The 16,908-nt window shown below is 40.9% G+C and overlaps 1 protein-coding gene across 4 annotated transcripts in view; it reads left to right on the forward strand.

The window, feature by feature from the left end:
• Nucleotides 1-15,748, forward strand: part of RCBTB1 (RCC1 and BTB domain containing protein 1) — a 25,732-nt gene extending 9,984 nt beyond the window's left edge. Inside the window, exons 6-12 of one of the 4 annotated variants that reach the window (XM_062607318.1) lie at nt 538-645; nt 1,564-1,706; nt 7,616-7,806; nt 10,500-10,626; nt 11,113-11,264; nt 11,965-12,095; nt 14,804-15,748. In XM_062607318.1, coding sequence (XP_062463302.1) covers nt 538-645; nt 1,564-1,706; nt 7,616-7,806; nt 10,500-10,626; nt 11,113-11,264; nt 11,965-12,095; nt 14,804-14,944 — 993 coding nt within the window. In that variant the 3' untranslated portion in view covers nt 14,945-15,748. Of the gene's footprint in view, nt 1-537; nt 646-1,563; nt 1,707-7,615; nt 7,807-10,499; nt 10,627-11,092; nt 11,265-11,964; nt 12,096-14,803 lie in introns of those variants that run through there. The other 3 variants (XR_009962514.1, XR_009962513.1, XM_062607319.1) reach the window with 3 other exon arrangements.
• Nucleotides 15,749-16,908: the final 1,160 nt, after the last annotated feature.

Genomic DNA, 16,908 nt, shown 5'->3' on the forward strand with positions numbered 1-16,908 from the left:
ACATTTCATCAAACTTGGAGTGTAGCATTTCTTTATGGCTGGAGGGACTGTAAAAGTCCTGGGGTTGAGATAAGCTTTCATTGTACATATTTTTGTCTTGATATGTCCACTGTAACAAAACTAAAGTAAAAAACAGAGCCAAGCTGGGAACTTCAGTTTAAACTAATCCAGTAGCTAACCAGCTGATCAGAGTAACTAATTCCTTTTTTTATTTAAAAAATAAAGTAATAATGAGAAAGGAAGGTGTAGAAGTCCACTGAAATGTTGACGCTGTGGCAGAGACTTTGGTGTACTGCAAAATTTCTAGTGCTTTAATGACAAATATATTTTAAACACAGGATGCAAAAGTTGAGTGCAGTCAATCGTAGTATATTTAATGTCTTTCAGCCTTCTCAATACTACTCTTGAAATAATGTACAGTGTTTTTTTTTCTAAGATGTACTTTTCTGACTTGTGTTCGATACTAAGTCTTAAATGTTCTGTACTTCTGCTGAGGAGTGGCTTTATTTAATTTTTTCATTTTCCTTTTGCAACCAGGTGTATGGCTGGGGTTACAATGGTAATGGTCAGCTAGGTCTTGGAAACAACGGCAATCAACTAACACCATGCAGAGTGGCAGCGTTACATGGTGTGTGTATACTCCAGGTATGTCTAATGTGGGAATGAAAATGCATTCACGTTACTAGCATCTGCTAAAACAGTATTTTTGGAATCATATGCCTGCTTCTAGATATCACAGTTCAAATACTGATTTTTTTTTTTTTATCTCCTGTGAATTTTTTTAGGCTTATGAAAAGTGCAAGTAAGCTCTAAAATACTTGCTTTTGTAAGTGTTCTGAATGATTTAAAGTTAGCTAGTGTAACTATGAGTAAATTATGCTATGGATACATATTGCATTTTTGTTATAAACCTGAACGAAATGCACTAGGCAAAGACAAGAAAAGAAGGGGAGCAAGGTATTCAAATTATATTCTACATGAATAGTCTAATTAGTCCTTCAGAAGTGAGAGGGAAAAGGAAAATGAGTTGTGGTGTGGGTTTGGTTGTTTGTCGGTGAGTTGTTTTTGTTTTCCCCAGCTAAAGAATTAAACTAAAATTTGGGACTTCCCAGGGTTTTAGTAAGGTTCTGTGGAGCCTCATGTGATAACTTGGGTTGAATGGTTGTTGGCTGTTGACCTGCAGCTCTCGTAGTTTGTACTGTATTAAAAATATCAAATTCTGAATATATTTCAGAGTTACAAGACATAATGATAGAGTTCACCATTTGTGTGACGATTCTGCAACTGAAAGCAGCTAAAAGCAAGTAAAAGGGAGACTTTGCAAAAGTGTAGTAAATAATTTAGGAGTAACCAATGAACATTAATGAATTTGGGACTTTTCTGGTATTTACAGTTAATGTATTTTGTTAGCTTTAAATACCGAGAAATAATGCATAGTAGCGCTAAGTGAAGAATGCCTGAGAAATTTAACATCAGCTAGACAAAGGCAGTGCGTGCTATAATTGTATTTCTCATTTCTGATTTTTTTTTTTTTAGTAGTAATGCTTATATATTTACTTACAGATTGCCTGTGGCTATGCGCACACACTAGCACTAACAGATGAGGGCTTGCTCTATGCCTGGGGAGCTAACACTTATGGGCAGCTGGGAACTGGCAATAAAAGTAACCAGCTAAGCCCGGTGCAGATCATGATGGAAAAAGAAAGGTAATCTTGCTGATGCTGTTTCTGGATTGGTAAATCTGAGCATGTGTTATGCAGACTCTAGCACTTGAAGCATGCTAGTGTAGGGCATGGTTGATTGTTTTTCTATGGCAAATGTTAAAAGCATAGGAAAGAATGGTAATTTGTTGTTTACTATAGACTGAAAGCTTTTTACTATCTGTAATGATTATTGAAAGTAAACATGCTTTTTATTTACCTCATACTGAAAGATAACGAATGACTGTTAGGCTATTCTAAATATGGTTGCTTTGGTTAAAAATATGCAGTTATGAAATCAACAAGCCAAGCTTTTAAGCTATATTGAGGCCTATGTTTAACAAATAAAAAGAGGGGGGGGAGAAGCACTGTCTTTGTAAGAAGTGATATGAGGAAAAAACAGTTTTCTGAAAGACTGACAAACCATGTAAACACAACTCAATTTGCAAGGTTGCTAGAGCCAAGGACTGATAACAGTACTTTTATCAGTGGTACCAGTTAGTAGTTTATAGTTTCCTAGTTTTCTAGACTCGTAAAAGAATTGCCCTTACCCTTGTACTTCTTCTTCCAGCACCCTTGTCATCCTCATATTTAGGATGGCTTTTGTTCACTACAAGCTTGGACCTCAATCTCATTCTCTGGGCCCATGTGTATACCTATAGATTAATGTACCTCAATTTGGAAACCTCTTAATCCATAAATTCCTTAACCTGTAAATCTCTTAACTTGTAATCTCCACTTAACTAAGAAGCATTTGTGGTTGGTTTTTGTCCTCCATGTCTGAACTGTCCTTCTGGGAAGTCATTCCTATTTTTCCTGTTTCTCACACTTAAAAGCTGCACAGAACTGAGATGGTTTAAGAGCTTAAAAAGGGGTGGAGGTGGGAAAGAAGAAAGGAACCATTGCAATAGAAACCACTGACGTTAGGCTGGCTTGTCTGTGAAGGAACTGACACTAGCATAGCAAAATAGAATCATAGAATAATTAGGGTTGGAAAGGAACCTTAAGATGATCTAGTTCCAACCCCCTGCCGTGGGCAGGGACACCTTATGCTAAATCATATCACCCAAGGCCTCGTCCAACCTGGTCTTGAACACTGCCAGGGATGGAGCATTCACAACCTCCCTGGGCAACCTATTCCAGTGCCTCACCAAACTCACAGGAAAGAATTTCCTCCTTATATCCAATCTAAACTTCCCCTGTTTAAATTTTAACCCGTTACCCCTTGTCCTGTCACTACAGTCCCTAATGAAGAGTCCCTCCCCAGCATCCGTATAGGTCCCCTTCAGATACTGGAAGGCTGCTATGAGGTCTTCACGCAGCCTTCTCTTCTCCAGGCTGAACAGCCCCAACTTCCTCAGCCTGTCTTCATACAGGAGGTGCTCCAGTCCCCTGATCATCCTCGTGGCCCTCCTCTGAACTTGTTCCAACAGTTCCATGTCCTTTTTATGTTGAGGACACCAGAACTGCACACAATACTCCAGGTGAGGTCTCACAAGAGCAGAGTAGAGGGGCAGGATCACCTCCTCTGACCTGCTGGTCACGCTCCTTTTGATGCAGCCCAGGATACGGTTGGCTTTCTGGGCTGTGAGCGCACACTGCAGCTGGCTCATGTTCATTTTCTCATCAACCAACACCCCCAAATCCTTCTCCACAGGGCTGCTCTGAATCTCTTCTCTGCCCAACCTGTAGCTGTGCCTGGGATTGCTCCGACCCAGGTGTAGGACCTTGCACTTGTCATGGTTAAACTTCATGAGGTTGGCATCAGCCCACCTCACAAGCATGTCAAGGTCCCTCTGGATGGCATTCCTTCCCTCCAATGTATCAACCGAACCACACAGCTTGGTGTCATCAGTAAACTTGCTGAGGGCGCACTCAATCCCACTGTCCATGTCAGCGACAAAGATGTTAAACAAGACCGGTCCCAACACCGATCCCTGAGGGACGCCACTCGTTACTGGCCTCCAGCTGGACATTGAGCCATTGACCACAACTCTTTGTGTGCAGCCATCCAGCCAGTTCTTTATCCACCGAGTGGTCCATCCATCAAATTGTTGTCTCTCCAATTTAGAGACAAGGATGTCATGTGGGACAGTGTTGAACACTTTGCACAAGTCCAGGTAGATGACATCAACTGCTCTACCCCTGTCCATCAGTTCTGCAGCCCCATCATAGAAGACCACCACATTGGTCAGGCAGGATTTCCCCTTAATGAAGCCATGCTGGCTGTCACCAAGCACCTTGTTGCTTTTCATGTGCCTTAGCACGCCTTCCAGGAGAATCTGCTCCAAGATTTTGCCAGGCACAGAGGTGAGACTGACTGGTCTGTAATTCCCCGGGTCATCCATTTTCCCCTTCTTGAAAATGGGGGTTATATTTCCCTTTTTCCAGTCATCGGGAACTTCACCTGACTGCCATGATTTTTCAAATATGATGGACAGTGGCTTAGCAACTTCATTCACCAGCTCCTTCAGGACCCACGGATGGATTTCATCAGGTCCCATGGACTTGTGCACGTTCAGATTTTTAAGATGGTCTTGAACCAGTTCCTCTCCTACAGTGGGCGCAAGGTCTTCATTCTCACAGTCCCTGCATCTTTCTTCCAAGACTTGGGTGGTTTGGTCAGAGCCTTTGCCAGTGAAGACCGAGGCAAAGAAGTCATTCAGAACCTCAGCCTTCTCCAAATCCTGTGTAGCCAGTTCTCCTGAGAGCTTCCTGAGGGGGTTCTCCCTAGTCTGTTTTTTATTTGCTATGTACTTGTAGAATCCCTTCCTGTTATCTTTAATACCTCTAGCTAAGTTTAATTCTGACTGGGCCTTAGCTTTCCTAACCTGGTCCCTAGCTTCCCGGACCACATCCCTGTACTCTTCCCAGGCCACCTGCCCTTGCTTCCACTTTTTATAAGCCTCTTTTTTCCTTTGAATTTTCCTCAGGAGCTCCTCAGGGTCTCCTGGCCCTCCTGCTGCACTTCCTTCTAGTTGGGATGCAACACTCCTGAGCTTCCAGCAGGTGATTCTTGAATATCATCCAACAGTCTTGGGCCCCCCTGCCCTCTAGGGCTGTATCCCATGGAACCTTCCTAAGCAGGTTCCTGAAGAGGCCAAAGTCTGCTCTTTTGAAGTCCAGGGCAGTGAGCTTGCTGCACGCTCTTCTCACTGTCCTGAGGATCTCGAATTTGACCATCTCATGATCGCTGCATCCAAGGCTGCCCTGGAGCGTCACATTTCCAATGAGCCCTTCCCTGTTGGTGAGCACAAGATCAAGCATGGCACCTCTCCTTGTCAGCTCCTCTATTACTTACAGAAGGAAGTTGTCTTCCACACAATTGAGGAACCTCCTGGATTGCTTGTGCTGGGCCGTACCGTCCTTCCAACTGATGTCAGGGTGGTTGAACCCATGAGAACAAGGGCCTGTGAGCGTGAGGCTTTTCCTATCTGTCTATGGAGTGCTTCATCCGCAGGTTCTCCTTGATCAGGTGGTCTGTAACAGATCCCCACAGTAATGTCTCCCATAGCCGTTCTCCCTTTAACCCTGACCCACAGACTCTCTGTGGACTGCTCACCTGTCCCCAGACAGAGTTCCATACTCTCCAGCCTACCCCTAACATAAAGGGCAACTCCCCCTCCCCGCCTGCCAGGCCTGTCTTTCCCAAAGAGCCTGTAACTTTTCACTCCAACACTCAAGTCACAGGAGCCATCCCACCATGTTTCTGCGATGCCTGTTATATCATACCCCTGTAGACGTGCACACATCTCTAATTCCTCTTGTTTGTTCCCTATGCTATGGGCGTTTGTATAGAGGCATCTGAGCCGAGCTCCAGATGAAGCCGGCTCATTGGCTGGAGCCAATGAAATATTATTTTTAAAAGCACTGAAACAGAAATATGTATGTTTGCAAATAGAGCAGCTTTGTTTTCTTGGCAGTTTATTTCTCAAGTGAACTAAGGGGAGCTGTTGCATTTAGTGTTGTGTATGTGAACTCAAGCATGGAACTGTAATAATGCTGGCATTTGTTCAGGGACTCAAGGAGGGGGAAAATACAAAATTTCTGCTTGGCATCTAAGGGCGATGTAAGTCACTTGAACTTACTCATCTTGCTTGATGCAGCTCCCTTGGAAACAGTGCTGTAAGTGGGTGAGCTGTCATTTCCCATGAAGCATGTTACTGCTGCTTCTCCTGGTCTTTTCATTTATAGCACTCTTTTGTCATTTATATGTAATGCTGGTGACAGTTCCTTAGGAAGTGGCATATGATGCCATCTCGAAGAATATTGCACATATAGCTTGTAAAGAACTTTTAGACTTTGTGTTAGCTTGGAGGAGCAGTTATGAAGGTCAGCTTCCTGAATTCTGATGTGAAGTGTTTGCTTAACATGTTATCCTGTGCATGTACTGTAAGTATTCAGTACATGTACTATGTATGTGTTACAATACATGTTCTACTATACTTTTTAAGTATAGCATAGTTTGCCTTGGAAATAAGAATCTGTTCTGCTAAGGGAAGAAAGTTTGGGAAGGAAGTAGTTTAGGTGGACACTTAAGATGAAAAGTTGTCCCTGAAATAATTGCTTTATGATGTCTCTTGCAGAGATGCTGAAATACCATAATGTTGCAAACAAGTTCTGAAGTTGATAATGGTTTAAAATAACCTGTTAGTCTGTTATCTGCCATAAATAACTGATACATACACTGAAAGTTGTTGGAGATTCTTCCTGTGTTTTATCTTGAAAAAGATTTTGCACTTAAAATGTGGGCTTTGTGCTAAAAAACCTTTTCACCAAAAAGCCAACTCTCCATGTTATTGTTCTGTAAAGGAACAAACATTTTGATATGTACATCCGTAGATTGCTTGGAAAGACATTTATTTGTCCCAGTTGATCTGTTTCTGGCACAAAAGCATGAAATCCTCTGATGCAGTTTTAGCATGGAATAAAACCAGGAAAGTGTAACTTTTATTTTGAACTAACACTGGAACTTCCCCTGGTTTTTTGCTTATTGTGTAAACAGAGACACTGGAAACATCCTTGCAGTCCTTTTTAACGGAAGTGTGGTTCTTCTCAGTTCTTGTAATGTTTCAGATGGCAAGGTAGGGATTGCCTGAGCAGTGGGAGAACAGAATAGATAAGTGTGCATCAGCAGCTCTACTATTTTAAGGAACTATGTGAGGTGGGTGAAAATACTATATAGACTTCATTTGAAAAACAGCCATAGCTCTCAAGAATATGAAGTGTGTGTGTGTTCGCCTCTCCTCACATGAAGCATTGTCCATGTTCCCTGCTGAACTTCAGTGTTGAGGAAAGGAAACTAGCAGCAAAATAAGGAGGCAGAAATACAAGCAGTAGGTCACATCTCTGTCTAAATAAAAATAAGAAAAAAAAAAGGGGGAGGGGTTAAAAAGAGGGAGGTAGAAGGGTTTCTTAATAAAGCATTTATTGAAAAACACCAAAGAACTTAATGTGAGATGATTTTTACATCTGTTTGAGAGATGTTCTGAAAAGTGTTCTGTAAAAATCTTAGTACTAAAACTTTTCTGCTTATTCCGGAACTGGAAGTTTCATCAGCTCCATAAGCATTTCTTTTTGAGAAAAAGTGATGTGCATTGGTTTTAAAGGGGAAACCAGAACTTTGTTTTTTTTTCGTCTCTTTCCCATCTTTATGGAAGAAAAGGAGGAATGTCAGATGATGAGAATGACATCATTGAAGCAATACATAAGTATAGTAAAATCTACCAGCAAGCTGAAAATGTCATTGCAGTTTCAAAATATCTATTCTAACAGTATCACATTCATGCAGGGCAAAGAAAGATAGTACAGGAGTCTAGATGCATAGTTTGGTTGGCTGTTATTTTGGTGAGGTATTTGGAAAGTCACTTGATTCTGTACCTGTAAGTATCTTACAAGGGTTCTTCTGTTCACAGGGTTGTGGAGATTGCTGCCTGCCACTCTGCTCACACATCAGCTGCCAAGACCCAGAGTGGCCAAGTGTACATGTGGGGCCAGTGCCGTGGGCAGTCCGTGATCCTTCCCCACCTCACGCACTTTGCCTGCACTGATGATGTGTTTGCTTGCTTTGCTACCCCGGCTGTTATGTGGCGTCTTCTGTCAGTAGGTGAGAATAAACTCTAACATGGCAGCCAGTGCTGTAATCTCTTGTGTACATTAGTAGTGATTAGTACAGGATACCACTCCTGTTTTAAGGAGAACTGGCAACATGAAGGATTGAATCTCTCTCTTATGTTTCACGTTAGGAAAGTAAAGTAACAGAATTCCAGGTTTTCTTTTTTTGAGATGATTTCTCTCAACATGGTTTAATTTGACTTTTATTCAAAGACAGGCAGATTTATAAATAAAAGTCCCTCTAAAACAAGACCCTAATAGTTTCCTCTGTCGGAACTCTCTTTTTATGCTACCTCGGATTGCACTTTAGGATACAGTCTCTGTGACCAACAGATAAGCCCAGTCCTTTCTTCTTGATTATCTTTGATTCACATTCTGCTAATTCTTTTTTGACCCCAAATATGCTATAAAGTGCTTAGCTTGTTTTTCCACTTCCTTGAAAACATGACGTCTTCATGCCCAAAACGTTAAGATGTTTTCATTTTAGACCTGCTGCTTCAGTTCTTAAGATCATTTAGGAGCTCTAATCTGATTTCATATTGACAACAGATCCTAATTTTGTTAGTTCCTGTACAAAATTGTTTTTGTGGACAGATCACATCCTGAGTGACCTTTCTGCAGTCTCAGTCTTTAACCTTGCATGTGATTTGTCCTAACCCTGGTTCTCTACCTTTTCTAACTTTTCAGTTAGCCGTGTTATCACATTCATAGAGGTCCAGATAACAGCATCTCGTGTATAGACAAAAACTGAATAGTTTTACTAGAGAGAAAAGATTAGCTTGGAGTGATCTGCTTCTGGGTAAATCCAAGTCTTGTTTTATCCTACTCTTGCTTTCTTCATTTTCTAATCCTCTGTGATAGGTGTTAGTCTTGTCCTCTGTAGAGGTCTGATGGTTGTCCAGTCTGTTGCCTATTGCTGATAGTGAAGACTGTTTAAATGAATAAATCTCCCCATTTTCACTACCTTTCAAGTTCTTGGTTTTTATGAAGTATTCCCAGACTGAGTATAACAACATGTTTTAACTTTTGTATCTGCTTTTTAACTCCTCTCACCTGTTGGGGGTTATTCCCTTCTTATTCTGATAATCCTACTTATTGAATATTTAAACCAAAAGCATTAATTGTGGGTGTATTTTTAATCTCCATCTTCCCCGCCTTTTTATTCATACAAGTTAAAAAAAAAACTCTTTTCTTTCTATGTTTGGGGTTTTTTTGTTAGTGAGAGCTAACTCTGCATAAAGTTTGTTGTTCTGCTTCCAGTTATGATTGCTCTGCCAAAAAAATGAATCAGTCACTCAGGATTGGCTGTGGTGAAGTACGAATCTGCAGCCTTTTTTGAGGAATGAACTTAAGATATTTGGAGTGAAAGTTGATCTGCTGCATAGCTTAAGCTAAGATGATGACCTGGGAATTAAAATTACATGAGCAAATGGAGAGGGATTGGAGCATGGTTTAGTTAGCCCTGGTGAGCTGCAGGTTCTGTGGGTGATCTATGTAAATTGTAGAAGTGTGTGGTCTTTGTGGCACAAACATGACTTGTCTGTTACAGCAATTTGTTACAGCAGTATTCCTTTCAAAATGACAACTAATTCAGCTGTCCCGAATGGTGAAAGGTAATTTGTGGATTGTATATGGATGAATAATCTGCAGTCCTGTGGGACACAGGAGGTAGACCACATCCCATTATAGTGGAAATCCACTTATTTTTCTTTTCCATACTTTGCCTCTTAGAGGCCATATGTTTTGAAACACACTTTTAAGATGCATCAGTGTAAGCTTCAAATAGTGGCTTAAATTAGTTTTTCTAGAACTTCAGAGATCTTGTTTTAACCACAAGTCTGAGCTATCTTATGCTGCAACTCTTGTATGATTTCTAGAGACATAGAATGGGACCCCTGTGGGACCAGTGCCATGGGCCTTAATATGAAGGACTGTCAAAGAGCTGGGAGCTTTAATCCACTTCCAAAATTGCCAAAGTCCTATGTCCTTGGTTGTACCAAGCACACAGTATCTACTGTCACTCTTCTTCAACAGCACTGCTATTAGGTTTTGTGTTGCCATAATTGACTAAGAACCTGAGTATAATGGTGTCAGTGATAATTCATGCTCTTGAGCCTTGGCAAAGACCTTGACAGACAACCTGCAGGCTATATCCGGTCTGCCAGCACAAACAAGTGGCAACTGGTAACACATTTTCTTACTGTTTAGGCCACACCATGTCAATGCAGCTGACGTACTGTACACTGTGTCTCAAGTTGCAGGTGATGCTGTAGACTCCCATTGAGAGCAGTGTGCAGCTGCAGAGGTAGTTTGCAGGTTGTGGATCTGAGCTGACTAGCATGAGCACTAGCAGTGCGCTGTGAGGAGGCTGGCAACCTCATGAGTGGTGTCCAGGAGGAGAAAGTTCTCCAGGTGCTTTCCATGGTGTTTTGCTACCTCTGTGCAATGAGCTGGAACGGGAATTGCTGACCCCTGCTGCCTGTAGCTGCCTTGTAGCAGCCCTTGCCAACAGGAAATAGTACTGGATTAATTCATTCCTCCCATTTCAGCATTTAAGCCAGTGGAGCTCTAATACTGACCTATTTTCCTTAACATGCTCTTAGTTGAGCTTCTAGCATTAGTTAGTGATGTGTATGTTCTAAGAAGCTTAACATGTTTTTGTTTGTTTTCAAATTGTTTCTGTAGAGCATGAGGACTTTTTAACAGTAGCAGAGTCTCTGAAGAAAGAGTTTGACAGCCCAGAAACCTCAGACCTAAAGTTCCGTGTGGATGGAAAGTACATCCATGTCCACAAAGCTGTTCTGAAAATCAGGTAGTGGTCATGTTTCACAGCTCTTGGTTATTCTGTATAAACTCTTAGTATCACATCTAAGGTGGGGGGAAGTAAAGGATAGGGAGGGACTCCTAAACCTGTAATATATAATATCTATGTATTCGTAATCACTTTAAATGAAGTAATTGTGAAAAGAGTTGAATCAAAACTCTTGTCTTAAAATGGTCCATAGTCAATTTTCACTAAGCCCATCTGTTGTTCCCAGGATAATGAATTCTGTTAAGTTGGTCTGATTGCAAGGAATACATAGACATTTCTGTATCATAGATCAAATAAGAGTTTTATCTTGATGCATAACAATGCCCACAGTATTAGGAACCAAAATGTGGACCACTGGCTGTGATAGAGTATGGTAAAATATTTGTGAATATTGCAGAGTGCCCCAAATATGTATTTCAGGGGGACTGTAATGTAATGTTCATGTGTTCATGTAATAGTGTTCCAGATTATGTCTTTGTCTCTTAGGTGTGAACACTTCAGAACCATGTTCCAGTCATACTGGAATGAGGATATGAAGGAAGTGATAGAAATAGACCAGTTTTCTTATCCTGTGTATCGTGCCTTTCTTGAGTACTTGTATACAGACAGTGTGGACCTTCCGCCTGAAGATGCAATAGGTATTGCTTATGGTCCAATTATGTTAGAAAGCAGCATCCAGAAAAACTGAGGCAGGGAATGCAGTATGTATATATTAATACAAGCTTCTGGTCTGGTCTGGCCTATAATGCATTTTACTGGTGATTAATTAGCCTGTCTTAAAAATACTGTTGTAGCAAATGTTCCGTGGCAAAATTGGTGCATATTTAGAAATAATCTGTGAGCATTTTTTTCAAGTTTGGGAGAGAAATTGTTTGGGTTAAAATAGTTGAATATTTTACTAAATTGAGTCAGTTATTGTTCAGGGTAATATCAAAGAATCTCAGTAGATCCAACATAGAGGAAACTTGGACAGCAGTGCAAAGAGCAAGCTGTAATTCAGGCACAGATTTTTGTGATGGTAGCTTTTTGCTCATGTTGTGCTGCTTGTTCTGTGATATTTCCACTCTCATAAGCAGTTAGGTGTGCAAAGCAGGAGAACAGCTTGTGTATTTGGAGAGATTAACAGGATTATGGCATGAGGGAATAAAAGGCCTTTCTTCTTGTGTAACGGTAAAATTAATTTTCCTGAGTAGTGGCCCACTTGCAAAAAGCATCTTTCAGAGCCATAGAACATTGCACATGGAGTGCAGATGCAGTCTGTGCCCAGGAACATAAGCTGCTGTTCAAAGAGCAGAGATTGTTACAACGGACTAATGTACAATGGTGTTTTAATTGCAGGGCTTTTGGATTTGGCTACTTCTTACTGTGAAAATAGACTGAAAAAACTGTGTCAGCATATTATCAAGAGAGGAATTACTGTGGAAAATGCATTTTCATTGCTCTCTGCTGCTGTCAGATATGATGCAGAGGTAAACTTCTAAACTTCAGTCTCTTAAATAGGTGGCTGCTTTCTGACTTAAACTATGGAGAAAAGCTGCCAGTTATTTTTTCATTAAGCTTATTCCTTTACTATCTCAGATAATACTGTTTCCCATTGTCAGAATTTGAGAATGTTGAACTTAAAAAAACCCTGTATTTGCCATGAGAGATGTATCTTCCTCCACCCCCATAAACCAGTACTGAGAAGGTGGACTAGTACACAGATAGCTAAAGATGACTGAAGTTCCAGGCTGAGACTCGTTATCTGTAAACGTTTGCATTGTGTAATTTCATGGTAAAGGGTTATGATGCTGTGCCAAACTTCATGAATTACTGTTCGGGGGGGGGAGATGAAGATGACTAAACATTCGAAAACACTAACTCTGAAACAGGGGAGGGGTTTAAATACAAAACAAAACCACTAACATTGAGAAAAGCGTCTTGTAAGCCTGAAGTTACTAAGGTGTAAGGTTATGTGTTGTGTGTGTTGCCATATGGTGGTGGGTTTGGGGACTGAGTGCATTTAGGTTTCTTTTGTTGGCTTGTTTTGTTTTAGCTACCATTAAATACACTTTCAGTCTTCACAGTATGACAAAATGGCAGGATAAGAACTCCTTTGTGGGCCTGATAAATGCTGAGGACAGAGAACAAGTGTGTGAAAAGGGGGGAAGGCTAGAGAAACTTCTCTATTGCACCATGTCTGACTTCATTACTACATCGCTAACATGCTGCTTTGTGGACTAACCAGGATGTATTCCTGGTCTTGCTGTGGCTATTTGTGTTCAGCGTAGTATCTGTACATCATGTTTGCAACTTTGGTTGGCTTGCTACTTATGCTTATAAAGCAGTTTTGGTACTCAGTGTATCAGCTCATTGCGTTTTCTTGTACTTAATACCCAGTGATTGGCGTGAAAGTGCCCTAACTTATTTCAGAGCCTTGTGTGTTGCTTTTTTGATAACACCTTACCTAAAGGGCTGTGTTCGTGTCTGAATTGTAGCTTCAGCTCTACTGTGAATAACAATTTCTTTGGTGAGATTTCATGGAAAATAGGAAAATTTCCACATTTTAGCCTCAAAAGATTGTTTAAGGGATGGGTGTTCAGTGTGTGATTGATTCTGCTTTTAAAGTGTAGGAGAAATCCAGTTACTGTGCCTTGGCTGTACCTCACTAGCAAAATGAAGTTAGAACCATAGGCTTAAATGATACATCAAGGAGAGAATGGGTGACACCTAGGGTTTGTTTTTTAAACAAAAAGTGGTTTTTACGTGCAGTAATGCTGGATGGGAGCTTGAAATTGCTTGGGTGATGTAGTGCATTCAAGGAACTGCATCTGGAAGACCACAGTTAAAAGAAGCTGCTTCGCTAATTTGAAATACCTCTATGACACAAAACTCTCCTGTACTTTCTTTTGGTGACTGAGTTGAAGTGGCTAGAATTACATCATGTGTGGCTGCTTGTAGTAGCTCTTAAAATAATCCTTGGATGTACCTCGTGCCTTTACTCATTTAAGCCTATATTTCAAGGATAATTTGCTGGGAGTGCATCCATCTGCAAATGAAATTCAGCCTTTTTTTTCAATACAGAACTTTTAAATATTCCAGAATTACTACTATTACAATATGTTTATTGTATGCTTTTGTTACATTGACTTGGATATGATTTTTTTTAAATAAAGCAGTGCAAAATATTGTAATGTGTATGATGCAATTTTGTTACAAATGCTAGCTCATTCTGCTCTTTAAAACCAAGAAAACCATCGGTGTTCAGTTCTAATAAGCTTGTCTTTTTTCATTGCACAGATGCCACACAAGCCAGGATCTGCAGCTTCAGAATGCCTGGGTTTAGGCCAGGATATATTTTTGTATTGTTGTTGTGTCAAGAACTCTCACTGGCACACAGTTGCTGTAGTGTTCAGTATTGTGAATATTAATCAGTGGCTTAAAGAGCTCTGCAAATGTATTGTGCCTTCCTGCAGCGCCCCAGGTGCTGAGCAGCTGAGGAAGGGAGAGTTCTCACATGTGAAGTACTAGTTCTACAAACTTAAAACACAATAGAGGAATTAGAACAGGGTGGGGAGTTGCTATTTTGTAATTCTCCTTATAACAAGAGTCTGTTTCTAAGGCACAGAGAGGCCTTCTGCCTAAACTTAGCTTTAAAACTATCCAGTTAGTATATGCTTGCAGTGATCCTGGGGGACATGTAACTTCAAGGCTTTAGTTAAGCCCTTAACTAAGCAAGAAGCCAAGCAACCTTACAGATAGATAGATTTCAGTTACGGAACAAAAGAGCTGAATTTGCTAAATCCACAGTCTTGGTTATATATCATTACCCTGAGGTCTCCTGTTTGTATTGTGTTTTAGTAAATGTCAGTGAGTGCAGGTGAAACTCTTAAAGTGGGGAAACTTTTAAAATACATATTGCTCGTAACAGCTGATTTTTGTGACTGCAGCTACATAGTGAGAACAAGTTATGGCTACTGTGCCCCTTGTAACCATGATACATGGATAGAATTATTATTTCTGTTGCATTTACATAGTGACTGTTTGGGGGAAAAGCATTGGGAGCCACTGGGTTAATGTGTTGGGCTCATCTGTAAAAATAAAGCATATACAGGTGTTTGTGCCTAAATGTCATTTTCTGTGCTGGAGAAAGTAAAGATAATGAGATTTTTTTTCTTCTTTTCTTTTTTCTGTTTAGGACTTAGAGGAATTCTGCTTTAAGTTTTGTGTCAATCACTTGACAGAAGTGACACAAACCACAGCGTTTTGGCAAATGGATGGTCCTCTGCTAAAGGAATTCATTGCTAAAGCCAGTAAATGTGGAGCCTTTAAGAACTGAAATGAGGCTGTAAGTTATGGCTGTTTGCAGGGATTTTCTGCAGTTATAACAGCATGTTGTAACTGTACAGGTAAAATTGAGTGTTGCCTGGCTCTCATACCAGAAGACGTGAAAAGCCACAGTGGAAACAAAAATTTTCCATGCTCAAGAGTGAACTGTTATAAAAATGTCAAGCAAAATATTCACTTGCATTTAGCAAACCTGGATAGTGGAACGAGTTCAAGATTTCAGCTGGAGAGAGGACACATGGTGGTGTGCAGAAGCTACTAGCCAGCATTGAGGATGCCTCTTTAGCCTGGGAAATCAGAGTTCTAGCACTGCCTCTCAAGACTTCCAATTTCTTTGGGAGTTGGAGACTAGTCTGACTGTCACTTAAATAATTAACTCCCTGGGATTATAGAGAAGCAAATGGCATGGAAATCTCGTACTGCATTTGCATGATTGTGAATGACTTTGCCATTTGCTGCGTGTAATTAACCAAGCATCTGGTGCTTAGAAAAGTGTGCACAAATAATCCATCCGCAAAGCCTACACGAGTGACTTTGAAGAAAGGGGTAACTAGCAAATCTAATCAGAAGTCAGTCTCTGTATTTGAGTATACCTTAATATAAGCTGCAATGTATACTTCACATAATCTGTTCAAGCAATATTTATAATGGCTAATGGAAAAAATTTCCTCTTGAATGACTCCAGATTGCATCAGTTCCCTTGAAAGGGAAGGAATACAGTCTTCTGAAAGCAGGGGGTTTGCATTTAAGTGTTGTCTAAATGTAAGCTACATGTAATAAAATTAACTTTTTTTTATACCTGTCACTCGTGAACTTATTTAGCCTTTGAAGAAACTGGCAAGCTTTTTGTGTTACCTACAGCATAGAAGTTGCTTTACCTGAAAGAAGTTTGCCCAACCCCACAGCCTAGGTATGAATGACTGAGGCTTACCAGTTTCACTGTGCTTGACAAATACCTGTAATCTCAACTTCAGAAAAGGGTAGCTTTATTTGTAGACACCAGTGCTGACAAACTATGGCTCTTCCGTATGTGACTTCAACCTTACAGCACATATGTATGGACACAGCCTCCTATTTTTACTGAATACTTTTAAGGTGCTACATCTGCACCAACTACAGAGTAAAGCAGAGGATTTGGAACGTCAGAGTTGAAGTTCAGGTTAACTGCAGGTCTAAGTCTGGGGTTGTGACTGTGCAGAGCCTAGAAATTTGGGTGGTTGAGAGAGGCCAGGGAGCTTCTACAGCATGATGGAGTTCAGCCTAGGACAGGCTGACAGAATGCTTCAAAATGTGTCAGAAATGTTTCCAATAAACAACTTGTTTTGGATTGCAAATTCTAGGCTAAAGGTTGAGCTTGGCAGGGGGTGGAACACAAGAGTCCAGGACTTGTCCTCTAAGATGCTCTGAAGCTCATCAGTAAATAGTGAAAAAGAGCTCATGTGAGCTTTTAAGTCTTTTACTAAAAATTTGTATCTTTGCCCCCCAACAGCAGATAAATCCAAGCTCCATGTGTTGTGGTTTAAGCCCAGCCATAAATCAGAACCATGCAGTCATTCTCTCACTCCCCTTGTGTCCTCCCCACCAACTCCTGGAGGGACAGGAAGGAGAGTCGAAAGAATGTTAACTCCCACGGGTTGAGATAAGAACAGTCCAGTAACTAAGGTATAACACAGACTGCTACTGTTACCACCAATAATGATAAGGGAAATAACAAGGGAAGAGAATACAACCTCTCACCACCTGCCGACCAATAGCCAGCCCAACCCGAGCAGTGAACTCACCCTTCTGGGTAACTGTCACCAGTTTATATAGTGGGCATGACGTGCTGTGGTATGGAATACCTCTTTGGCTAGTTTGGGTCAGGTGTCCTGTCTCTGCCTCCTCCAGGCTTCCCCTCCTCCCTGGGAGAGCATGAGCCTCGGATAGTCCTAAAGTCCTTGGTCAGAGTAAACATTA

This window comes from Pezoporus occidentalis, unplaced genomic scaffold (assembly GCF_034315485.1).
Source record: "Pezoporus occidentalis ecotype Australia unplaced genomic scaffold, CSIRO_AGI_Poc_V1 ctg122, whole genome shotgun sequence".
In the NCBI taxonomy this organism is placed as follows: domain Eukaryota; kingdom Metazoa; phylum Chordata; class Aves; order Psittaciformes; family Psittacidae; genus Pezoporus; species Pezoporus occidentalis.